At 35.5% G+C, this 22,382-nt stretch overlaps 1 protein-coding gene and 1 non-coding gene across 2 annotated transcripts; both read right to left on the reverse strand.

Annotated features, from left to right (window-relative positions):
* Nucleotides 1–1,716: 1,716 nt before the first annotated feature.
* TRNAI-UAU (transfer RNA isoleucine (anticodon UAU)) lies at nt 1,717–1,790 on the reverse strand. The gene has a single exon. It is a non-coding gene; the product is annotated as a tRNA-Ile (tRNA).
* Nucleotides 1,791–2,685: 895 nt separating this feature from the next.
* LOC104110568 (apoptosis inhibitor 5-like protein API5) lies at nt 2,686–21,108 on the reverse strand. Its single transcript, XM_009620095.4, has 16 exons — nt 20,919–21,108; nt 20,641–20,805; nt 17,789–17,888; nt 17,631–17,696; nt 13,951–14,048; nt 13,791–13,865; nt 13,325–13,474; nt 12,123–12,188; nt 11,972–12,037; nt 11,607–11,717; nt 11,261–11,350; nt 11,079–11,185; nt 4,535–4,649; nt 4,378–4,443; nt 4,186–4,286; nt 2,686–3,339 (listed from the first exon to the last, which is right to left on the reverse strand). Exons 1-16 carry the CDS (start codon nt 21,000–21,002, stop codon nt 3,141–3,143), a joined length of 1,659 nt encoding a protein of 552 aa, XP_009618390.2. The 5' UTR covers nt 21,003–21,108; the 3' UTR covers nt 2,686–3,140.
* Between the last annotated feature and the right edge of the window lie 1,274 nt (nt 21,109–22,382).

The following is a 22,382-nucleotide window of genomic DNA, read 5'->3' on the forward strand; positions in this document are numbered from 1 at the left end:
TTACCCTACTTTTTCTTTATAATATTATAAATTTATTTTCATATTGCTAGTGCATGGTATCGCAAAACGACGATAAATATACAATTTATTCAAACGTTATATTCATCAAAACAATACAATACAATATAATATATTATGAAACAATATGTAACAATCATCCAAACAAACTATAAGAGGAGTTGAACGTGAAAAGAACCATAGAATATAAAATCAGGTTTTATGTATTAGGAAAAAAGCTTACTCTTCCCTCGATCAAAAGGGTTTAACAACTCAATCAATTTTTTATTTCTGTAGTAGTCAACAATGCACTGCTACAACGACTGCTTAACAAACAGCCCACAACATGGCTTTAATTGGGAAGGCCTTTCTCTCCTGAAATGATTCCAAATTAAATATCCTTTTAAAGTAAGTAATTCATGTATAGTAATATTTTTCATTATTAATTATCGCATAATAGTTTATATATAATTAAACATTATATAAAAGATTTTTATATTACAATAATTGCATAACTAGTATGTGAATTAAACGCCCTTTAAGGTTTAGAGAAAGCTACACAATATAGTCGCTCTAAAAAATAAAGCAGACATAATTTTATATAATAATGTATAACATAAAAAATGTGCATATTTTATACATAATTAGTATATAATTTTATATATTGACGAGCGAATATAATTATTTTTTGCTGATAGATCAAAGGTGTTACTTGCTCCTAAGGTTTAAGCTCTCGATCCCACAAAAATTCTCTTTCTTCTCTATTATGAGCCCACTTTACTCAAAAAAAAGTCTTTAAAAGGAAGAAAATATTTATAAAATTGCTAACTATTGAAAAGTCAAAGCTTAAAAGTATAAGAGAATACTCATGATATGATACCTATCAAATTAAAGCTTTGAAGCGAATGCTAATTTTCAAGCAGTCGACATCAATCATTAAGCTCAGTAGGGTAGTACTAAAATAAATGAAGACAAATTATGTCAACAATTTGATAAAATCAAGAGTTACTCACTGTGGCAAGAAAATGAGTGGAAAAATAGATCATGTTTTTTTTTTAAATTTTTCCAAAGAATGGTATTTTTTAATTTAAAAATAACTTAACTTTTAAAATTTGAGATCACAAATTTTGAAAGTTTTTCTTTCTTTTTTATACCATGTATCCAGTTAAACTACGTCACATAAAATAAGATAGATGGACCAGTAACTTAAGAGGGTAATCATATCATTTCAACTGAGATATGAAATGATAAGAATGGCCACAAAAAAACTGACTCAAACGAGAAAAGAATTGCCCACAATCTAAATTCAACCCACATAAGAATGCTATCAATCATCAAGCAAGAACATATATATATCTGTCAAAATATTAAATATTGTTATTATTTGGGTTAGTTGGTTAATATTTTAGTACATCATTATTGATATGCAATACTGTAAAGTTTAAAGGTGGGAGAAAAGATTGCGCTCAATTCTCTGGGCCCTCGACCCTACAAAAGAAAAATATAATGACATTGTATCGTCACTTCCAAAATAATAGTCGAAAAAATATATTTTTTTTGTATATATATATATATATATATATATATACACATTATGTATGTTATTTACAAAAATTATACAAATTTTATACATTTTTTTGGCTAACAAACGCGGGTTAAAATTGATAATACCCCAAAAAAATAAAGAAAAGGGTAGGCAAAATAGACTTGACAATATGTTGGTCCCGGCGGGGCTCGAACCCGCGACCTTCGGCTCATAAGACCAACGCTCTAACCAACTGAGCTACGGGACCATTTATTCTTCAACTAAACCTTTTATTTATTCATAATTTGATTATTACCTCTCTTCAAAACATGTACCAGTTCCAATTGTCAAATAAATTTTTATTTGTAATTGTGTTCTATATAATAAATTGAACTAGTCTTTAGAACCAATACATTTTTCTTACGAGTACTATTGCTTCTCAGTTTATTGCAAAAATGGGTGTTCTAAATGGGTATCAAGTAAACGATAATTTGACAATTATAAATTACATATAGACAAAAAAAAGTTAAGAACGACAAATCATTTTGACATATCTAAAAAGAATTGAAAGATCTTCCACATATTAAGGTATTAATTCAAAATAAAGCATAATTTTCTCTTATGAATAGTCCCTTATTTATTTTGTTTCTTAAAATTCCAGCTCTAGCATTCAAAAGAAAATCCACGTCTTTTAAGCTGAAGAAAAATGACCAAAGTTCACATTTCTAATTTCTCAACCACGGTATAAAACAATGCGAAGACAGTACGTAAATCTATCATTTTGACATTTATCGCTGTTATTGGCTTTTCACTGATTCCAATCGTACTTATAATCACATTTTAGTCATCAATACAAGTACATATCTATTACACATAAATATTTGTTAATCATGCTTGTTTAGTTCTTAAATTATAATGATCCTTTGGGTTTGACAATGTATATTTTTCACCTTAATGAAAATTTACAAGGAAACAAAGTCGTGGGAATGTTCAAAACATGACAAATTACTCATTCCCTCTTTAAAATGGTTATAATCCTTCTCGAGTGTACTTAAAAGAAAAATGCGCATTTTCTTTAACAAGAGCAAAGATACTACAATTTTCAGCGTACTATTATTGAGGTTAATTAAATAAAAACTAACCTTGGATACAGTCAAACGTCATTCGAAAAAACTGTTAAACTGAATTAAGGCATGCTAAAAAATGTTTAAATGCACAGGGTATTAAGACGAGGACAACAATAAATTAAACAACTGTCTCCCAAATGAAAAATCACAAAATTAAACAAGAAACAATGTCTCCCAAATGAAAATTACAAATACAATTACTACAAATGCTCCATTAGAATCTTGTCACTGTATTTTCTTTTCGTTTTCTTTGCCACCAAAGGTTGGTCGGATCAAGTGCTGCTTTGTGAGAATATCTTGAGAAAGATCAGCTTCAGACTGCCACATCAAAACTGGCAAACCACATCATCACATGTACGAGATCAACTATGCTTCCCAATCCGCAAATCATCGGACTACTACTCAAAATTGCATCTCTAAGACGAAATCCAACGTCTCTACATCTTTTAGTTCAAAAGTGTGTCGCAGATAACACTGAGGTCAGACCTGGGCTAGTGATATCCCCTTCCCCTTCCCCTTCCCCTTCCGCGGAAACCTCTTCCCCTGCCTCTACCTCTTGTACTTCTCCCTCCATATGACAGACCTTGAAAAGCCCTGTCAACAAACTGGTTCGGCATGCTACCACCTCCCCGGCCCTTCTTTGGCGCAGAACTACTTGAACCATTAATTGCACCAGCAGGTCGTTTGACTCTGGCGATAAAGAAATAGACATAAACTAGGTAAGATGAGAAAGCATATGAAAGGATAACTAGTGAACGTCCTAAAAGAGCATAAACCGCTGTTACGAAGTCTTCCATATCGAACGAGACTTTGAAGTAAACAACTAGCAATACAAGTCAGTAAATAACAAATAACAGGGGTAACTCAGAAAAATCTATGTTTAAACAGTTAACATTCAAGACCAAAAAAGCATCTAGAGATGATAGACAAACAGTAAAGCAAGAAAACCTTTATTTTTGTACTTGTCTATTTCTTGGGTCATGTCTTTGTGTTCTCTTTAAATAGAGCTGGAATAGTTTAGCATGACCAAAATCATGAACAAATGTAAAATGCTTTCAGATGATTGAACCGTGTATCCTATTGGATACCAAGAAATCAAGCAAAAGAAAACATAGAATTCCATAATAACTGGAGGTTTATTGTGGGGCTAGAAGCTAGCTTTTCAGACCATTGATAGATGTGCTGAAAGCCTGAAACTGGAAACCTATCAGAATGAAAGTGGGTTGAGCCACTAAGCATGGGCTGAAGGAAGAAAGCTTTCATATCTACATCGACCATTAACAACCTTTGGTTTGAGATGTATCACTATTCCTAAGAGACGTAGAAAAGAATAGCAATAAATTATCTATTGAATCCAAATCAATGTAATACTAAAGCAGGGATGGGATTTATACCCAACATCCCATTTCACTAATATGATATATTTCACCATTCAGCCAGTTGATTGTCCATGCAAAAATATTAATTATGAGACCAGAAAAGTTATATAAACTAGTGTAACCACATCATCTTTCTGAAGTTCAAACAAAAACATACCCAGTTGAACTTGTTGATGGTGCTGTAGATTTCACAACTTCCTTCCATGAAAGGTTGATTTTTTTGTCCCCGATGAATGAAGGTGTTTTTGCATGTAGTGGCTGAATTATCAAAGATTATAATTGGTTCAGGACAGTCTCGCATAAGCAAATTTAAAATGTGTGTCTGTATCTTAAAATTCAGTTTGCTTACCTGAGCCATAGACAGTATATTATTGCAAGTCCTCAGCCCTGTAGTAGTATTCTGCTTTTGAGCCTTCTGCAGAACCAAAAAGATTTTACTGCTCGAATAGTGCACCATTAAGTAGCATTTTAAGAATAATCTGTTAAAACCTGGAGAATGCACTCACGAGTTTTTCCTTTTCTTCATCAGATTTAGCAGCAGCAAGTGCTTTATTGTGCTCTGCCATCCCCTGAGTCAATTTCTTAATGGTAGCCCTAGCAAGCTCTTCAAAACAGTTTAACCTGAATCAAATACCAAGTAAAATCAAGACTTACAGGATTGCAAGCACAGTAAGAGCCCGTTTGGCCAAGCTGCCAAAAATTGCTTATTTTGAAAAGTGCTTTCCGAAAAAGTACTTTTGGAGAATAGTAGTTTGTGTTTGGCCAATTCATTTTAGACGTGCATTGTGCAATATTTGATAAGCAAATTGTGTTTGGTCAATCTTTCTAACAAGTACTTTAATATACGAAAAAGGACAGTAAATGTTCAAGTTACAATTAGTATTATTTGTACAAGAGAATTGAATTTATAAGACATAAAGTAAAAATATATATTTAAATATTTTAATCAATATAAAGTATAGTTATTCCAAGATATAATATTGGTAAACGGTACTCCCTCCGTTCCAATTTAGGTGAACCTGTTTGACTGGGTACAGAGTTTAAGAAAAAATGAAAGACTTTGGAATTTATGGTCCTAAACATGTCAAAAAGGGGTCCAGAGTATTTGTGTGGTTATAAAAGCTTATCATTAAGGGTAGAATTGGAATTTTAAACTAAATTGTTTCTAAATTTAGAAAGGGGTCATTCTTTTTTGAACTGACCAAAAAGGAAATAGGTTCACATAAATAAACTGGAACGGAGGGAGTATTACTTATTCTTTACATCACGATTTTAACATATTAATATACATAATTTAGTATAAATTAAAAATTTACTCCATAAATTCTACATAAAAAAAGAGATCTTTTAATCGTAGAGAAATTATTCCAAAGAAGAATACGAGAAGAATAAAAAATTATGGAAATAAGAAAAATGAAGAAATGGATGGTAGAAACAAAAAAGAAAAAGAATAAATTTAAATTAATGAGGGATAATTTGAGATATGTAATTTTTTGGAAAGGATATTTTTCTCTTGAAAAAATTAATTTTCTAGTTGAGCTTCTGTTTCTTGGAAGAAGCTAGAATTTGTAGCTTCTTCCCAAAAGCAAAAAAAACTGCTTTTGCTGGTGCTCAAAAGCACTTCTTTGTTTTGGCCAAACACCTTTAATTTCCAAAAAAGTACTTTTAGCCTCCTAGAAGCTTGGCCAAACAGGCTCTAAGTTACAACAACAACAACAACAACAACAACAAAAAACCCAGTATAATTTCATAAGTGGGATCTTGGGAGGGTACCCCTACCTTGTGAAGGTAGAGATGGTATTTGCCATAGACCCTCGGCTCAAAGAAAGCATGCAAGTGAAGTAAGTTATAAGGATAAAAGTCTTCCAAGTTCCAACATATGAGTTTGACATAGTCACTGACAGAATCCAATCAGTTCCCTGAACATCTAGAGCCAACCATAGTTTGCAGCGCAATGAGGTTCCGATAGCTTGCTTAGGGAAAAGGTACACTTCACTAGTCTCATCTTTTCTTTGTGTTTTTGGATTATTTATTGGGAATGGTTTTTGTTAATTTCTTGATTGAGTTTATGATGTTATGGCAAAATTGTGATGTAGGATCAATGAAAAGGAAAAATAAAGAAAGCATACATAATGATTGATTTAGCATAGGAAACGACAGAAACCTCTAGGACGCCTCTCATCCACTCAACTCGACTCAACTCATCTCTCTCTCTATCCCCCTCTCGCTCTCCCCATCAGCTTTTTCACCATCCATTCAGGTATGTTCTCCAGCTTCGCACAGTCCTCTTTTCCTCCCAGCCCTCAAGTGCTATTCTCCTTTTCCCAGGTCATTGCTAGTCTCATCTTACTCTTCTTTTTCCTCCTCCATACTTTTTTTTTTTTGGATAAAGCAAGTGATTTCAATAGATGGCATCAAGAAGATGCAAGAAGTACATGATTTGGCATTTGAGCTTACAAAATATATTCCAGCTCCTATACTTAATTGGCTAAGCCAGAGCTAAGGAACTAATGAAATCCAAAAGATGATCAATATTGTTGATAGGGTACAGTCTAGACCAACAGAACAAATTGACAATACACATAGCCTTTAAAGAACCTATAGAAGTTGAGTTTCCATCAAAACATCTCTTGTTTCTCTCTGTCCGAATGCACCAGAAAATACAAGCAGGGACCATTGACCAGATTTTCTTGATGGCTTCATCAACTCTCCATAAACTCCAGCTCTTATAAGCGTCCTTGACTGTGTAAGGGATGACCCATTTGAGACCAAAAAGGGAAAAAAATATGTACCATATGTCTGAAGCCACCTCACAGTGTAGGAGCAAGTGGCAGGTACTTTCAGCTTTCTTTTGACACATGTAGCATCTGTTAGGTAACTGGAAGTTCCTTTTCATCAGGTTATCTTGTGTGAGGCATGCCTCATATAATATTGTCCAGGCGTAACAGATATCCTTTGGTGGCAGCTTGGTTCTCCAGATAAGTTTCCAGGGCCAGTTATCTATCATGGGATTACTAGAACACATCTGTTGATATCCCACCTTGACTGTGTAGATGCCTCCACCGTGATTCCCCATTTAAGTCAATCCACAACTTGGGAGTTAACATTGCTTTGTTGTAGTCTTGCATAAAGGTCTAGCAGCTCATTTATTTCCCAATCATGCATGTCCCTTCTGAACTTCAAGTCCCAATTGACCCCTTCCCTATATGCAGCAATAACCGCATTAGGATCTTGGGCTATGGTGAACAAGTTAGGGAATGCAACTAGGAGGGTAGAGCTCCCAAGCCATTTATCCTTGTATGTACCATTCCCAACTTCAAAGTGGATGTTCTGAGCAAAAGTACTCCATAATCCCACATTGTATGGAGCACTTGAGACTTTTGAACACCAGTGATTCAGCTCTCCATGCTTGGCTTTGATGACAACTTTCCAGAACCCAGAATCCTCCATATTGTATCTCCACAACCACTTCATCATCATGCTTTTATTGTGTGCTGCTAGATCTTTGATTCCCCCCCCCCCCTTTGAGTTTTTGGTTGTGTAACCTTTTTCCACATGATCAAGTGGAATTTATGTCGTGCATTATTGCCCTCCCAGAGAAAGTTTCTTCTTAGCTTATCAAGTTGCTTCAAAACCTTTGCTGGGATGGAAAATAGAGATATGTAGTAAGTTGGTATGTTGTCCAATACACTGTTGATAAGTGTTAATCTGCCCCCAAATGAAAGATATTGCATTTGCCATGATGCAAGTTTCTTCTCAAACTTTTCTATGATCCCGTTCCAAATTTCAGTGGATCTAAATTTTACTCCCAAAGGTAAACCAAGATAAGTAGATGGAAATGAACCAATTTTACATCCCATAATACCAGCCAACTCAGCCAGATTTGGGACTTCATTAACAAGATAAATGGTACTCTTCGACATGTTCATGTGCAAACCTGAAATAGCTTCAAAAATGAACAAAGTTAGGTTTAGTTGGATCACTTGAGACCTCTCAACTCCACAAAAAATCAGTGTATCATCTGCATAAAGTAGATGAGATACAGCAGATTGAGTCCCAACATTCCTCCCAATTTTAAAAGCTTCTATCCACTGTAACCGACTAGCTTTCTGCAGCATTTTACTAAGCCCTTCCATGGCCAAGATAAAGAGGAACTGTTAGATAGGATCACCCTGTCGGATACCTATTTGTGGAGAAAAGAAATCCACTGGACCACTGTTCACTAAGATCGAATACTTAACAGTAGTGATGCTGAACTTGATCCATCTTATCCATCTTTTCCCAAAGCCCATGTGCCTCAGAATTGTGAGCGAGTATGACCAGCTCACTTTGTCAAAAGCTTTCTCAATGTCCAGTTTAAATAACAACCCTGGCTCTCCACTCTTAAGTCTCCAATCTAGTGCCTCATTTGCAATGAGAGCAGCATCTGTGATTTGTCTCCCTTTTACAAAAGCATTCTGACTCCCCGATACCAACTTCCCAATGACTGTTTTAAGCCTTTCAGCCAAAAGTTTAGAAGCAATCTTATAAACACTGCTTATAAGACTGATTGGTCTATAATCCTTGAGCTCGGTTGCGCCTTTCTTTTTAGGAATCAGAGCAATAAAAGAGGCATTAATAGATTTAACCATGTGGCAATTGTGGTGAAAATGATTCATTGCATCAATAACCTCTTTTTTTATAATCTCCCAAGCATGTTGAAAGAATGCCATAGTAAAACCATCAGGTCCTGGAGCCTTATCTGGAGCACATTTTCTAATAGTTGAAAGAATCTCCTGTTCCTCGAACTCACTTTCCAACCAGTTTCTCTCAGCTTCTGAAATCCTAGCTAGATTGTCAAATCTAGTTGACGGCCTCCAAGGTTCATTCTCTGTGTACAACTGCTGGTAGAAGTTCAGGATTTCACTTTTGATTTCCTCCTTATCTTCAATGATGACTTCCCCCATCTGTAGCCTATCAATGCAATTGTTTCTTCTATGAGCATTAGCCATCTTTTGGAAGTACTTTGTATTTCTATCTCCATCCTTTAACATAAGCATCTTGATTTTTGTCTCCATGAAACCTCATCAATCTTTGCTAACTGCTGAATTTGTGATTGCATGTTGATCATTTGAGCCTTCTCAACTTGTGTTTGAACTCTGCCTTCAGATGATTGTTCCAGTATAGTTAGTTCATTAAGTGCCTTACTTTTTTGAGTTTCTAGTTTTCCAAATACCTCCCTGTTCCAGCATGAGATGTCTTTCTTCAAGTTCCTCAGTTTTTGAGTCAAGATGAAGTCTGGACTGCCCACTACCTGATAACTGGACCACCATTCTTTAACTGAGTCCATGAATCCCTCTGCTAGCAACCACATATTCTCAAATTTAAAATAAGACGAATTGGAGTCCCAATCCCCACATTCAAGCATTAATGGCTTATGATCAGACTCTACTCTGGGTAAAGCCACCCACTTTATTGCCTTGAAGCTGTCATTCCACTCAGATGAGATTAAGAACCTATCAATTCTAGAAGCCTGAAGTGTTCTTCACCTCTAGACCATGTATATTGAGCTCCATGTAGGGGTAAGTCCAACAGTTCCAATTCCAATATAATATCATAGAAAGATTTCATCGCTCTGGACCTTCTAAGACAGTTGAATTTTTCATGCTCATATCTGCATACATTAAAATCTCCCCCTATCACCCAATGCTCATCCCAAATATCCCTTATTGCTGCCAATTCATGCCAAAGATCCTTTCTTGCTGCATTTGAATGTCGCCCATATAACCCCAGTGTAACACCACCTGAATTGTTCTTGGAGACTTTCTAGAATAACAGAAACCGAGTATATACCTTGCTGAATGTTAATGCTTTTCCACAACCTCCTGTCCCACAAAATGATAACCCTACCTCTTGTGCCATTTGCTTGCAAATCTGCCCAGCTAGTCCATATATTTCCCCATAAAGAACCTACTAATTGTTGTGACCACTCTTCAATTTTTGTCTCCTTCAAACATATTATATCTGCCTTCCACTTCATCAACAAAGATTCGATGATCCCCCTCTTCTTACTCTCATTCAACCCCCTAACGTTCCAACTAAGGATTTTTACTTTCATCCCAAATGAGCTTTGTGAATCCTGCCCCTTACCCTACCTTCCCCTTTACCCTGGTTTAAATTCGAAACTAATTTTTTCAATTCTGTCACCCCTTTCTTCTTTTTTGTCTTTGAACAACCCCATTTCATTCCTTTAGTACTTGCTCCCCATATGAGTTTATCTGGAAGCCGCTCATTGACCATGCATTTCTCCAATTGTTCCAGAAGGCTAAGTAATTCACCCAATTTCTTCTGAGGATTGAAAACCAAGAATTGCCTGTTTTATTCTGAGAGATAGTTGAATCAGGTCTGCTCACTATTTGATAGAGGTTTGGAAAGTCATTTTGCAGAGTTGAATCCCCTAGCCACCTGTCTTTCCAAAACTTAACATTAGCCCCGTCCAAAACTGAACCCATGCATTATATCTCTTGCTAAAGATGTGCTTCTTAAAATTGTGCATTTTCTCTTTTCCTTAGGTCATTGCTAGTCTCATCTATTCATTTTTGCACCTTGCACCTCCAATAACTATGAGCACTATCTGGAGTGCATGTCTTGACTACGACTCAAGAAAGCTAATAAAGCTCCATTGAGAAAGAAGGGGCACAATAGGATCAAGCTTTTTTCAGTAAGTTATTTCTTCTTACATTAATTGATAACTAACCAAATCACACTATGATCTACTGCAATTGAACCACCTTCATCGATAGTTTGCAGTCTAACTATCAAAAGTCAAGATACATTCCAACATTACAACAGTTTAGTCCTGACAAAGTTTGGTTATTACTCTGTCCTGGCAACACATTCTTACTTTCTATGCAGTAACCAATGGTAACAAATTTGCTACTAGGCAAAAACAGTGTGCATTTGACTCGCTAACAAATAAAAATGTTTCAAGAATATTACCTGACATATATGCACTAAGCGCAGGATGATATATTCGAGAGCAAAAAATAAGAAGTTAGACTAGCAAACTACCTCTCTGTGAACTCTTTGTAATTCTCCGAGAAGTCTTCCCCAAGCCTGTCAGATGGTTGTCCAGTCACAATCTTGTAACCACATAAGCTATTGGTGGCATTTGGCGCCTATCCGACAAAAAAGAAGTGGTGAGAACCCAACATGCATATACAGAATATGTATACAAGGGAAAGAGGACATACCTTGTGAGCTAAATGGTGAAAAGTATACAGCAAACACTCAACATAAGAAAAGTTCATCTCTTCTCCCGCTTTTCGACGAGGCATATATTTCTAAAAGAGCAAAAAAAGTTTCATAAGGAAAATGATTAATTGAAAAGGTTAATCTTTCACGAAGTAGTTCAAACTCAAAAGGTTTCACCTTGTTCATGGAATAATATAAGGTAGAGTTAATGTGCTATATGCAGATGCAGGAAAAACTTTTAGAATGTATAGAAGTTTATCGGCCCTATGATTTTCTGCACGCATAAAGGTGCTTCTAACCAGAACTAATAGACTGGCATACAGGCGAGGAAAACTAAATACTTGCCTTTAAGAGTTGAACAACAGAGGGAAGGATCTGTCTCGAGTCTTGAGGAATTGTGTAAGGTGCGCTCTCTGCAAGGTTTTTGAGCAGGTCTACCTTCCGTTCTTCAGGAAGCTGATGACAAAGATAGGTTAGAACAACTTTTGGAACTACCAAAAGAACAAATTAATATCCACAATGGAAAAGAAATTTAGAAAGATCATCTCTTTACATTCTTCTTTGACAAACCATCTCCTTGTTTGAAACAAAAAATAAATAAATAAATATGTTGTGAGCACCAAAATAAAACCAAATGTGACAGCTGCTATTTCATAGCAGATAAGGAAACTGAATCAACTATGCTACGGTACGAGGAAATCAGGTATTACCTTGTCAAATACTGGGAAAATATGTTTATTCAAATAGTTTAGAAATTTGCTATTTGAGGCACCCCTCTGCATGAAATGTAGAAATCAGTTAGGCATGACAAGTTGTAGTCACTACTGAAAAAAATAATGAAGTATCCAGATAAGGACAAACCTCAAAAAATGGAATAGCCATAAACAAACAGACTATCAATCTAGCAATATGGTCTCCGTCTGAAACCTGCAATATTAAAGCAATTTAGATGATGAATGTAGCAGGAATTCTTCAGCTGCACTGCAGATTAACAAGCCCACAAATGGTACTGAAGTTTACTCAGACAAGGAGTTCAGACTCATAGGGAAAACAAGATGGAGAATATAGAACAGAAATCTAATTCTTTCAAGACGACATATGATTTCCGTTGATACATGTGATGTACGAATTACGACGTACATCACATTTAGGATACTGACTTTAGCAATCCAGTAGTTCAGAGGTTCCATCCTGTAGTTCTTTAAGCACTACATGCCAGGAAAGCAGATAGATAGCGAAATCTATATGCTTAAGATCAAAAGCTCACAATCATAATCAATATTGTCAAAAGCTCGCTTAAAATGCACCTAGGCTAAACGGACTGAGCTCTTTGCCTGGCTTAACGGGCGCTTCAGCGCAATCACCATACATATGCCTAATTACCGTGAGTGTTATCTTAAAGAGGCAATACTAATCGGTTAATATTTCAATATTTTAATATTTTAACTTCTTTTTCCATATAACTGTTATTAGTGCTTTAAATTATTATACTTGAATTATTACACACGCACACACACATACATATACACTTTTTTCTTCTTTTCCACCTTGTTCATTAAAGCCCGCGCTTTATTTGCGTTTTGCTCATAAAGCCCCAACAGACCTCAGCGCATTTTAGCATTTGATAATACTGATTAAAATTAACATTGAAGCAATTTTCATGTATTTAGGTTTAGATCAGTTTTATTAATTAAAGTTTTCAATCAGATTGTGTTTAGCTCTAATACTTTTGGAAAATTTGAACTAGTTCGGTTGATTTGATGTGTGAATTCCAAGATGGATCTTCTCCAATGTGTTGAACTTATAGTTTAAACCCAATGGCAAATTGTAAACGTTTTCACCTTGGGGTGAATTGCTAAAATAGAAACCAACTAAACTAAGTGAAAAGTTTTGAGCATCCAACTGTTGGTTCTAGAGATTCAAATAACCAATGCTTTCAGTAACTAAGGCAAAAACATCAGTACACTAAAACAACCAACCAACCACCCTAGTGAGAGCTTTTTGACTGAGAAGAACAGGAAACCGGAAATTTCTAAAACATTCTAAATGGAACGAACACTTACATTGAATTGTGCATCTAGATCAGCTTGGCCTGCAATGATCTCAATCAGTTCTTGCACACGCTCTGCAGGAGCTTTATCCCCAAATATGCTCAAACTTTTCAGAAAATCCATGAACATCTTAAATTCTGCTCCTGTCACATCTTGTAGACTCTGCAATGAGATGCAATTAATCTTCTTGCATTGTAACATGTTACCTTTCTCAAGAAAATTAATTTTCTTGCGTTCTAATCATCTAGAACATACAGCATTTATTATCTAGGCAATTTTCTTCACTGGTATCACAATAATCCCCGTATTCTAGGTGATAACAATCACATTGCATGTAGAATTTCTCTACAAGATACCACAGGAACTGGCGGACAGTAGAAGAAGCAAAGCTTCTGAAGGGATGCAAGTCAAAATTACTGAACAATCTTCTCATCACTCCCTACAAGACAGAAAGAACAGGAGTAGAATATGTAATTACCTTTTTAATCAGATCGGTAATGTGCCTTTCCATTTGTTCTGGAGGCTTGAGGAGCTCAGCTTTTAGAGGAAATACCTGCAACAAAGTCATGCAGCCAACTAGAATACATAAGACTAGCAAAATGGCCATTCTTCCACAGAAAAAATATTGACCTTATTACCTTGTCTTTTATAAAAACTAATGTCCTTTCACGGAGATTATCATCAGACATCTGCTCATCAACAGTCTCAATGTGTTTAAAAAGAGCTGTCAATGAAGCTACAGGAAAAGAAAGGAAGTTAATTGCCTTTAACAACAGAGCAGCAATTCTATCAGAAAATTTTATGCGGTTAAAGCACCATGAAAGAGAAGGAAAATGAATTAATAGAGCAGAAGGCAAAACGATACTGAGGGATTGAAAGTTTTCATAGCAAGCACAAGCTAGTTCTACTGCAGAGCATCCTCTCTTGCATTGCTTATCAGTTAACCTTGCTAACTCTTCAGGCATTCTTCTCCCTTCTTAGCTGTGCCCCTGTCCTCCTCTCTTTCTCCCTCTACCCCGTCAATGTGTCTCCAAAATCAACTACCAAGCAGCAGGAGAGAATAATGACTATATGCTGCTCCAACCTCTCTTCAATCTCTGATTTCAGGTATGCATAATGGACTATGGGTTGAATACCATGCAACCTCATGAAGGAGAAGCATTCATGATATATATATATATGTGTGTGTGTGTGTGTGTGTGTGTGCGCGCATATATGTATGTATGTATGTATGTATGTATGTATGTATGTATGTATGTATGTGTGTGTTAGATTTTTTTGGCTTGATTGTGGTTAATTTCTTCTTTTACTTTGGGTTATCTTCTTTCTGCTTCAGAAGAGAGAAATAACCAGTCAAAAAGTTTGCATCCAATGTCCAAATATTTTCATGAAGATATAGGTTACAGACTGGTAGAAATAAATTGATATGAGAAGTTTCCAATACCACTTTTGTCTAATTAAGGATCACACCACGGTAACCAGAATTAGAGTTGTAGCATTGGCTAAACAATAACTCTCATCTAAGCAATATTACAACACCTCACACAAACATATCATGAAATTCATGCCTTGCCTTTTAAATTCATAAAAGATGATCTCTTAGTTTTCTTGTTTTCCCCTTTTTTTACTAGACAATTTTGGAGATAAGATAATGCTAAATAGAGAGCAAAACAACTGCATAATACCCTATGGTGCTATCAAAGGCTCGTTTGAAGTGAGCTTAAGCCCTGAAGCTAGGTGCAACACAGGTAGAGCGCTTTGCCTCACTTAGACAGTGATTAGTTCAGGCACCAAGCCAGTAAGGCTTACGTCTCGTTACCCATGGGCAATGTTTTGAAGAAGGCAGCACTACACAAATTTCACCAAAAAATTTGGTTTTTCAATTTTCGTCCAAATAATTGTTGTGTGTGTTTATTGTCAATATTCCTGTATTAGGCTAGACCTTTTGTCTTCCTGGAAATTTTCTTCTCGGTCGTACTATTTTGGTACCTTCTTGGTACTCATTAATAATCTTTACCTTTCTTATTATTTGTTATGGATTACATGTATTTTTTTGTTCACTTTCTTAAAGCATGTGCTTTATTTTTGCTTTGTGCTAAAAGTTCCAAAAAAATTCAATGCTTCTTTTTTAGTTTTTGTGTTTGAAAATGTTGGTATCCTTAGCATTCGAACAGGATCTTTAACCCATCTGCTTTTACAAATGATCCCAACTAGAGACAGTCTCATATTTTTTAATAAAGTAACAATTTTATTGGTGTTGGGGGGAATCCCCAATATAGAAGTGGTAGTATAAGAAAATGTACGACTTAGACATCCAATCATTCTACACTAACAGGGACCTCGTGGGTGCACCAAGATTCACTTGAAACAAAAGACAAGCCCTATGTGGTACAAATTCATTTCCAGGCCTTTTCCTAATAATGGCAAGGTAAAAAAAAAAATGTTTTTTAAAAGTAAAGATATTATTAAAAGTGGTACCAAGCTGGCACAGAAGAAAAGTACAAGATAGCTGCAGCTCTTGCTTAGTTCATACTACATATTGTCCCCTAAGAAGTGCAAAAACTCCAAATACTGATCCATCCTATCTATAGTACTACTATAACACCAGAAGTACAACTTTTTAATGCATTCGTTTTTAACTCTGGGAATCTGTAGCCTCTTTCCTTCAAAGATACAAATTGGAATGGTCCTCCATATTTGCTTTAAACTTCCCTTGACTCCCTGTGATTGCCAGATTTCCAACAAGTTACAGATCTTCTGTGGTATTACCAAAGATATGCTCGTAATGCTTGGAAAATGTTCCCAGCATTGTCTTGAAACTCTGCAGTGTAAGAAAAGGTGCTCCACTGTCTCCTCCTCTGAATTACTAAGATAACATCTACTGCTCAAGGAGAAGCCTCTTCTCTGCAACTTATTTTGGGTTTGACAAGCATCTCTAGCTGCTAGCCAACCCAAAAAGGCTGCTTTCACAGGTACTTTAGTTCTCCAAATTATCTTCCAAGCCCAGTTTGGAAGTCCCTGACTATTTTGCTGTAACATCATTTTACAGCAGTTATTCACTGTGAACAATTTGTCCTTGCTGTTAAACCAAATTAACCAATCTACTTTGTTCTGATCCACTGAGCATAAATTTAATTGTTGAAGTAACTGACAAAAACTATCCAGCTCCCAATTTGTTCTCTAGTCCTTCATCCCTCTCTTATTCCTCTCTCTCAAAATACCACATAAGTACATCCCACGCAGGCATCTTCTCGTCCTCCTCCTGAAAAGCCAAATGTACACCACATCTTCCGGCTTCAGCAGTGTCATACTGAAGTATAAATATTTGTCTGTAGGCAATACATCCACATAGCTATTGCTTAAGCTCTTATAAATAGCTAATTTAAATTTGGACAAGAACAGATTTCCTAAAAGGATTTAATCAATTTAATTCCCAAGTCAGATAAGTGTAATAAAAAGATGCACTGTAATATGTCACACCTATGGCTGTAAAACCCTCGCACTAGTAGCCCAATCAAGGCATAAAACAAGCTGCAACAATACCATACAGCTTCCCAGGTATTGACCCAAAGAGCATGCTTGCTGAAGGTGCATCTAGTGCAAAATATAATGTGCAATAAATTTGTTGATTTATAAAATGCAGCTAATGCAACATGTTAAGTGACCGCATTGGTTGAGAGATGGTTTGTTTGTCTTCTTATATGGTCTATGGCAATCTCACCTCATGAACAAACTTTTGGGGTTGGATTAGGTCCAAGCATTTTCTTCAAATGGTATCGGAGCCAGATTCATTCTATTTAGACAATGTTGGGTCCACATGTTATATTCCCCAAGCTCCAGATGTCTAACCATGGGCTTGCAGGGGTGTTTAGGATGTTGAGGAGTGCGTTGTTTGTCTCCTAATATGGTTTTAGACAATCCTGAACTCATAAGATAGCGTTCAGTGTAGAGCTAAGCTCTAGGTCCATTTTCTTCCCACAACAAACTCTGAAGGTTTTAGCATTTTATTGGGTAAGTTGAAGATAATTTGCCTATACCTTATATACCAACAAGGCACTATACAAGAATCAGGGATACCAAATACAACATCCATAGTTTCGTGGCATCATTTGGTCTTGACCAGGCTTTAATGTATTGATTGTTCTACCTTTGTGCTAAAAGAGTGGTACTCGGAAACATGAAATAGCATAAAGTAAAAAAACTAAAGCAGTTTGATCAGCTCGGCGATTTAATTTCTTAAACTCAATTTAAAATGAACCTATCTAAAGATAGTACCTACGTGCATGGTTTCAAAGTCACTAGGAAAAAATCAACATACCTTTTACATCTTGCCTTAACAAGGACAAAAGGGCTTTGTTTACTGCATCACGTTCCACATTTTCCTCTGGAAGAATAGAAAGATAGAGAAGTCAAGATCACATATCTTTTTTCTCATAATCAACAATTCTTGATGGAAAGACTAAGAGATTTCTATACCAGCAGTCAGGAGTTGTACGAGTATGTCAACAATTTTCGAAAGATGCTCGGGTGTGTCCTTGCAAAAAAGAGGAAGTCCACGAATGGCTTGCACTCGAACCTGCACGCAGTAATAGGTCAAACAAAGGTCAAGGCTCCACTGCAGAAACATCAATCCCACAGAATTCCAGTCTCATTTTATGCTGCAAATACTGTGAAGAGAAACCTTTTTTTTCTTCTTATCCTTTAGCTGTGAAAAGAAACTTAAATCATGCAGTGACAAACGTTTCTAGGAATTCCAAACTCATTGGATATTTTAAACATGTCAAAAAGCAGTAAAGCGAGATTGAAAGCAAAACCGGAAAGAAACTGAAGAAGATTGAAACCTAGAAAGAAATATAATAATTACAAATGAAACCAAGGTCTTGCATGTAATCAAGAAACATAGAAAATCTAGAAAGGAGAATAGGTAACAGACAGAATCAATGCAAAGGTCAATCTCATCACGATCCTTTCCTCATTACCTTCTCATTTTCTACCCTAAAAATGAAATTGATTAAGATCAAGGAGAAACTTCAGGTTTTTTTAAAAATTTATAACGGTGGTGTTCAGGCCAGCTCGCGCTCACCTCGACTATTCCACTAGGTACATGTTACCTCCACCAACACAGTTATTGAGCAAGTATGGCCACCAAAACTTAGCCAGATGACTCTGTTGAGATTTGAACCTGATCTCCAAGGTTTGCACCCACGTCATTGACCACCAGGTCACACCCTTTGTCGCAGAAAATATAGGTATCTATGCACCAATAATCCAGATACAAGAATTAATTGGAACTTGGGTGCAGAAAATATAGGTATCTTCTTGAGCCGAGGGTCTATCGAAAACAGCCTCTCTACCCCCAGGGCAGGGGTAAGGTCTGCGTACACACTACCCTCCTCAAACCCCGCTTGTGGGATTATACTGGGTTGTTGTTGTTGTAAAGAACTAAAAAAGGCAATGATCTTTCCTCTCCCTTGTTATTTCTCTTGAACAACAAAGGCATGCTTTTTACGGGCTAAATTTATTTACCAGAGTCCAAATCATATTTCCTCATCTTTTCAATTATGCACAAAAATCAAGATAAAAGCGAAAGGACACGACAATAAACTTGCAGCATAAAAATATACTCATGTGATGGCTTTGAATGCAATTATTACAGTGTCGTGATTTAATTTTCTCCCTACTGTTTTTCATATTATTGAGCCGGCAAACTAATATCTTTACTTCTAAAGTTCAGTAAGGCATTGCTACTCCCAAAATACAGCAAACATTGAGTTTCCAATTCCTGCGATTCATGAACTCAATTCTATGATGCAATTGGATACACAAATCTCTGTTTGTTGGGGGGGAAAATGTTTACTGAAATGGCCAACTAAAAACGGAAGAAAGAAAATTACAATAAGCATATTTCAGTTTAATCTAATTGATTTTGATATGGAACATGAAACTGCCTCCTAGAATAGCCGTTCTTGTTGGGCTGCTGTTAATGAGGCTTCTCTTGCTCAGGAGGAGTTGATAAATAGGGGTTTCTCATTATATAATAGATGCTACATGTGTGGAGCAGAATCTGCTATGCCTAAACTTGTTTAATTTCCGGTGGCATGATACCAGATTATTTGAAACTTGCTTTGTGAAGCTGGAAGGGACTAGCTGTTCAGGAGACCACAAAGCTCTATGGCAATTGGGTGATATGGAAAGAGAGAAACAATAGATGTTTTACGATAGAAGAATGACAAATTGACAACTCAGCAATTAAAAAGGCTTATGTCTTCGTCTTTTGTATTGGTGGATTAAAATTGATATTGTCAATAACATAGATAAAATGTTAGACTCTTTGAGCTCCCTGCATAGCTAAAAGGATGCTCTTTTTTATATAAGGAAGGGATGCTCTTTTTTCGGTATATATTCTTGTTAAAATGCACTATCTTAGTGCTTGTATTAATAAAAAAACCTTACCTTTTCTCAAAAAAGTAATAATAAAATCTTACTTTGACTGAGCATGGAGTTTACGAAAGCAAGGGAGTGTTAAATCTTGTGGTCTTAAATTAAAGATGTGTGTAATGTACTAAAATGCACGTTGAACCTTATGGACTACAGGCCATTTAGGATGTTGGAACTAAAGAGTTAGTCACTAAATATACAAAGTGACATTCTTTTCTAAACAAACTAAAATAGAAAGTAAGACACATAAATTGAAATAGAGGGAGTAACTTTTCCTCATCCACCTCCAGCAATATGAATATTTTCTTAAGTCAATCCTAGTAGCTACTTTCTACCTAAGCTAGTCCCTCACAAATTCGGCATCAAAAACACACAATGAATAGACGAACCTACTACACATAATCTCAGTTTAAAACTACGAGATGATTCCTATCTCTTGCATATGTTCTTGTATCTCAGTAGTTGTGATGCACTCTAATTGGGCACATAGTTTAATAAAGAAATTTGAAACTTGTGGTCTAAAATAAGACATAGATATTTGTGTGGATATAAATCAATGGGAAGTTTAAAATTAAATTATTTCTAAATATAGAAAAGTATCATTCTTTTTTGGGACAGACTAAAAAGGAAAGTGCATCACTAAAATTGGGACAGAGGAAGTAATCATAATTATAATGTCTAACATTATTCGGCGAAAACAATTATACATCTTTCACACAGGAAGAACAACAAAGAAACCTTATCGTAATTTCATAATCATAAGTAAAAGAAACAATCTCATGAATTCGAAATGAAGTAGAGAATATTAACATAACTCAGTTGACACAGACAAATGGAGAAATTGTTCCATTTTTTCTTTTCAATAAAAAAGAAAATACAAAAAGACTTACCGCAAGCTCTTCAGATTCACAGAAATCCAGCTGAGCGTAAACAGCACGGCCTGATAAACTAGGAAAGTGCTTGAAAAATCTCGGAATTAGCTGAGCTGCTAATTGCATAGCTTTAGCATTGCTGCTCTTCGATGCTTTAATTATATTCTCATAGTCCTCCACATTCTACACCAAAAGAACAATCCAACAGTTTCAATCAAAATAAATTTTATTCAATTTCGAACCCTAGAATAAAGGTAAGTGAAAAAGGAAAACATATTGGATATTTTTTTACGGACCTGAGACTTGTCTTTGGACTCGTTTAGGCGTTCGCCGTATTCGTAAAGCTTCTCGATGATGGCTTCTTCGGATGCCTCCGCCATTGGAAGCTTCTTGTAATTTGAAGCAGAAGAGTGTGTGCAGACAGTAGAAGTGAGGGGAAACTTGACTTTGGGTTGAGAAACGGGTTCAGGTTATTTGTGGGAAAAGAAGAAATGGATATATACAGAGGAGAAAGGACCGACAGAAAAACAATTTTTTTTTGTTTTTGGTCCGACTAAATTCGGATTACATAGCACATTGGGGTAAAGTTTTCCGTAACAAAGTAATACTACATATCCATTAAATTCCAACTCGAAAACTCTGGTTAAATATGAAGTATTAGTTATAACTCCATCCCAAACGTTGTTGGTGGGGAAAAATAAATTAATAAAAGAATAAGACTTTAAAAGGAAATTTTGTTAAAACTACTACTCTCTCCTCCCAATTTATGTGGTGGTTTTTTACAAAATATAAAGTTTAAGAAATAAAAAAATAATTAAATTTGTGATAAGAAACATTTTATACAATTTGTGTGATTATAAAAAAATTTACGAAGAATATAAATATAAGGTTTAATTTTTAAAAAAAAATATAAAAATATATTTTTAACATATTAAAAAGAAAAGTATGCCGTACTTAAATGAGATAGATAAAGTAAATATTAAGTAGTGATAAGAGGGGTTGCTCGGATGGTAAGCAACCTCCACTTCCAACCAAGAGGTTGTGAAGTCGAGTCACTCCAATAGCAAGGTGGGAAGTTCTTGGAGGGAAGGATGTCGAGGGTCTATTGGAAACAGCATCTCTACCTCATGATAGGGGTAAGGTTTACGTACACACTACCTTCCTCATACTCCACTAGTGGGATTATACTGGGTTGTTGTTGTTGTTGTAAAAGTAAATATTAAGTAGAGAGGTTGTTCTACCTCTAGGGTACAAAACTCTCCTGAAGTATTTAACAAATGCATCCATTAGAAAGGGATGTTTATAATTTGATAAAATTGAATTAGGAAAGCGAAATCTAATAAATTGAATCGAATAAAATCGAAACAAAAAGAGAAAGATGAATCTATTGAGTTTGATTTTGTTGAGTTTTGGTGTAGTATTTTAAAAAAATGGAATAATGAAAACAGCAAATTGGAATTTTTTAAAAATTATACTAGTATTTTTAGTTTCGAATTTCACACAAGATAAAATATAAAAATAAAGATAAACAATAATATGACGGTTAGAAAATTATCACCATTAATACATCCCATGTGTGTGGAATTTAATTTAACATTTATTAAACAACGGATAGAAAGAAACCCGTATATTTGTCAAACCTCGATATCCACGTGTATTTGAAGTGATTATCACATGTAAGGAAGAGATTGAAAGAAACTCATATACACGTGTCATCATGTATATAAAGTTTCGTAATTTTCTATGATTAATCGGGCAAA

This window comes from Nicotiana tomentosiformis, chromosome 8, assembly GCF_000390325.3.
Source record: "Nicotiana tomentosiformis chromosome 8, ASM39032v3, whole genome shotgun sequence".
In the NCBI taxonomy this organism is placed as follows: domain Eukaryota; kingdom Viridiplantae; phylum Streptophyta; class Magnoliopsida; order Solanales; family Solanaceae; genus Nicotiana; species Nicotiana tomentosiformis.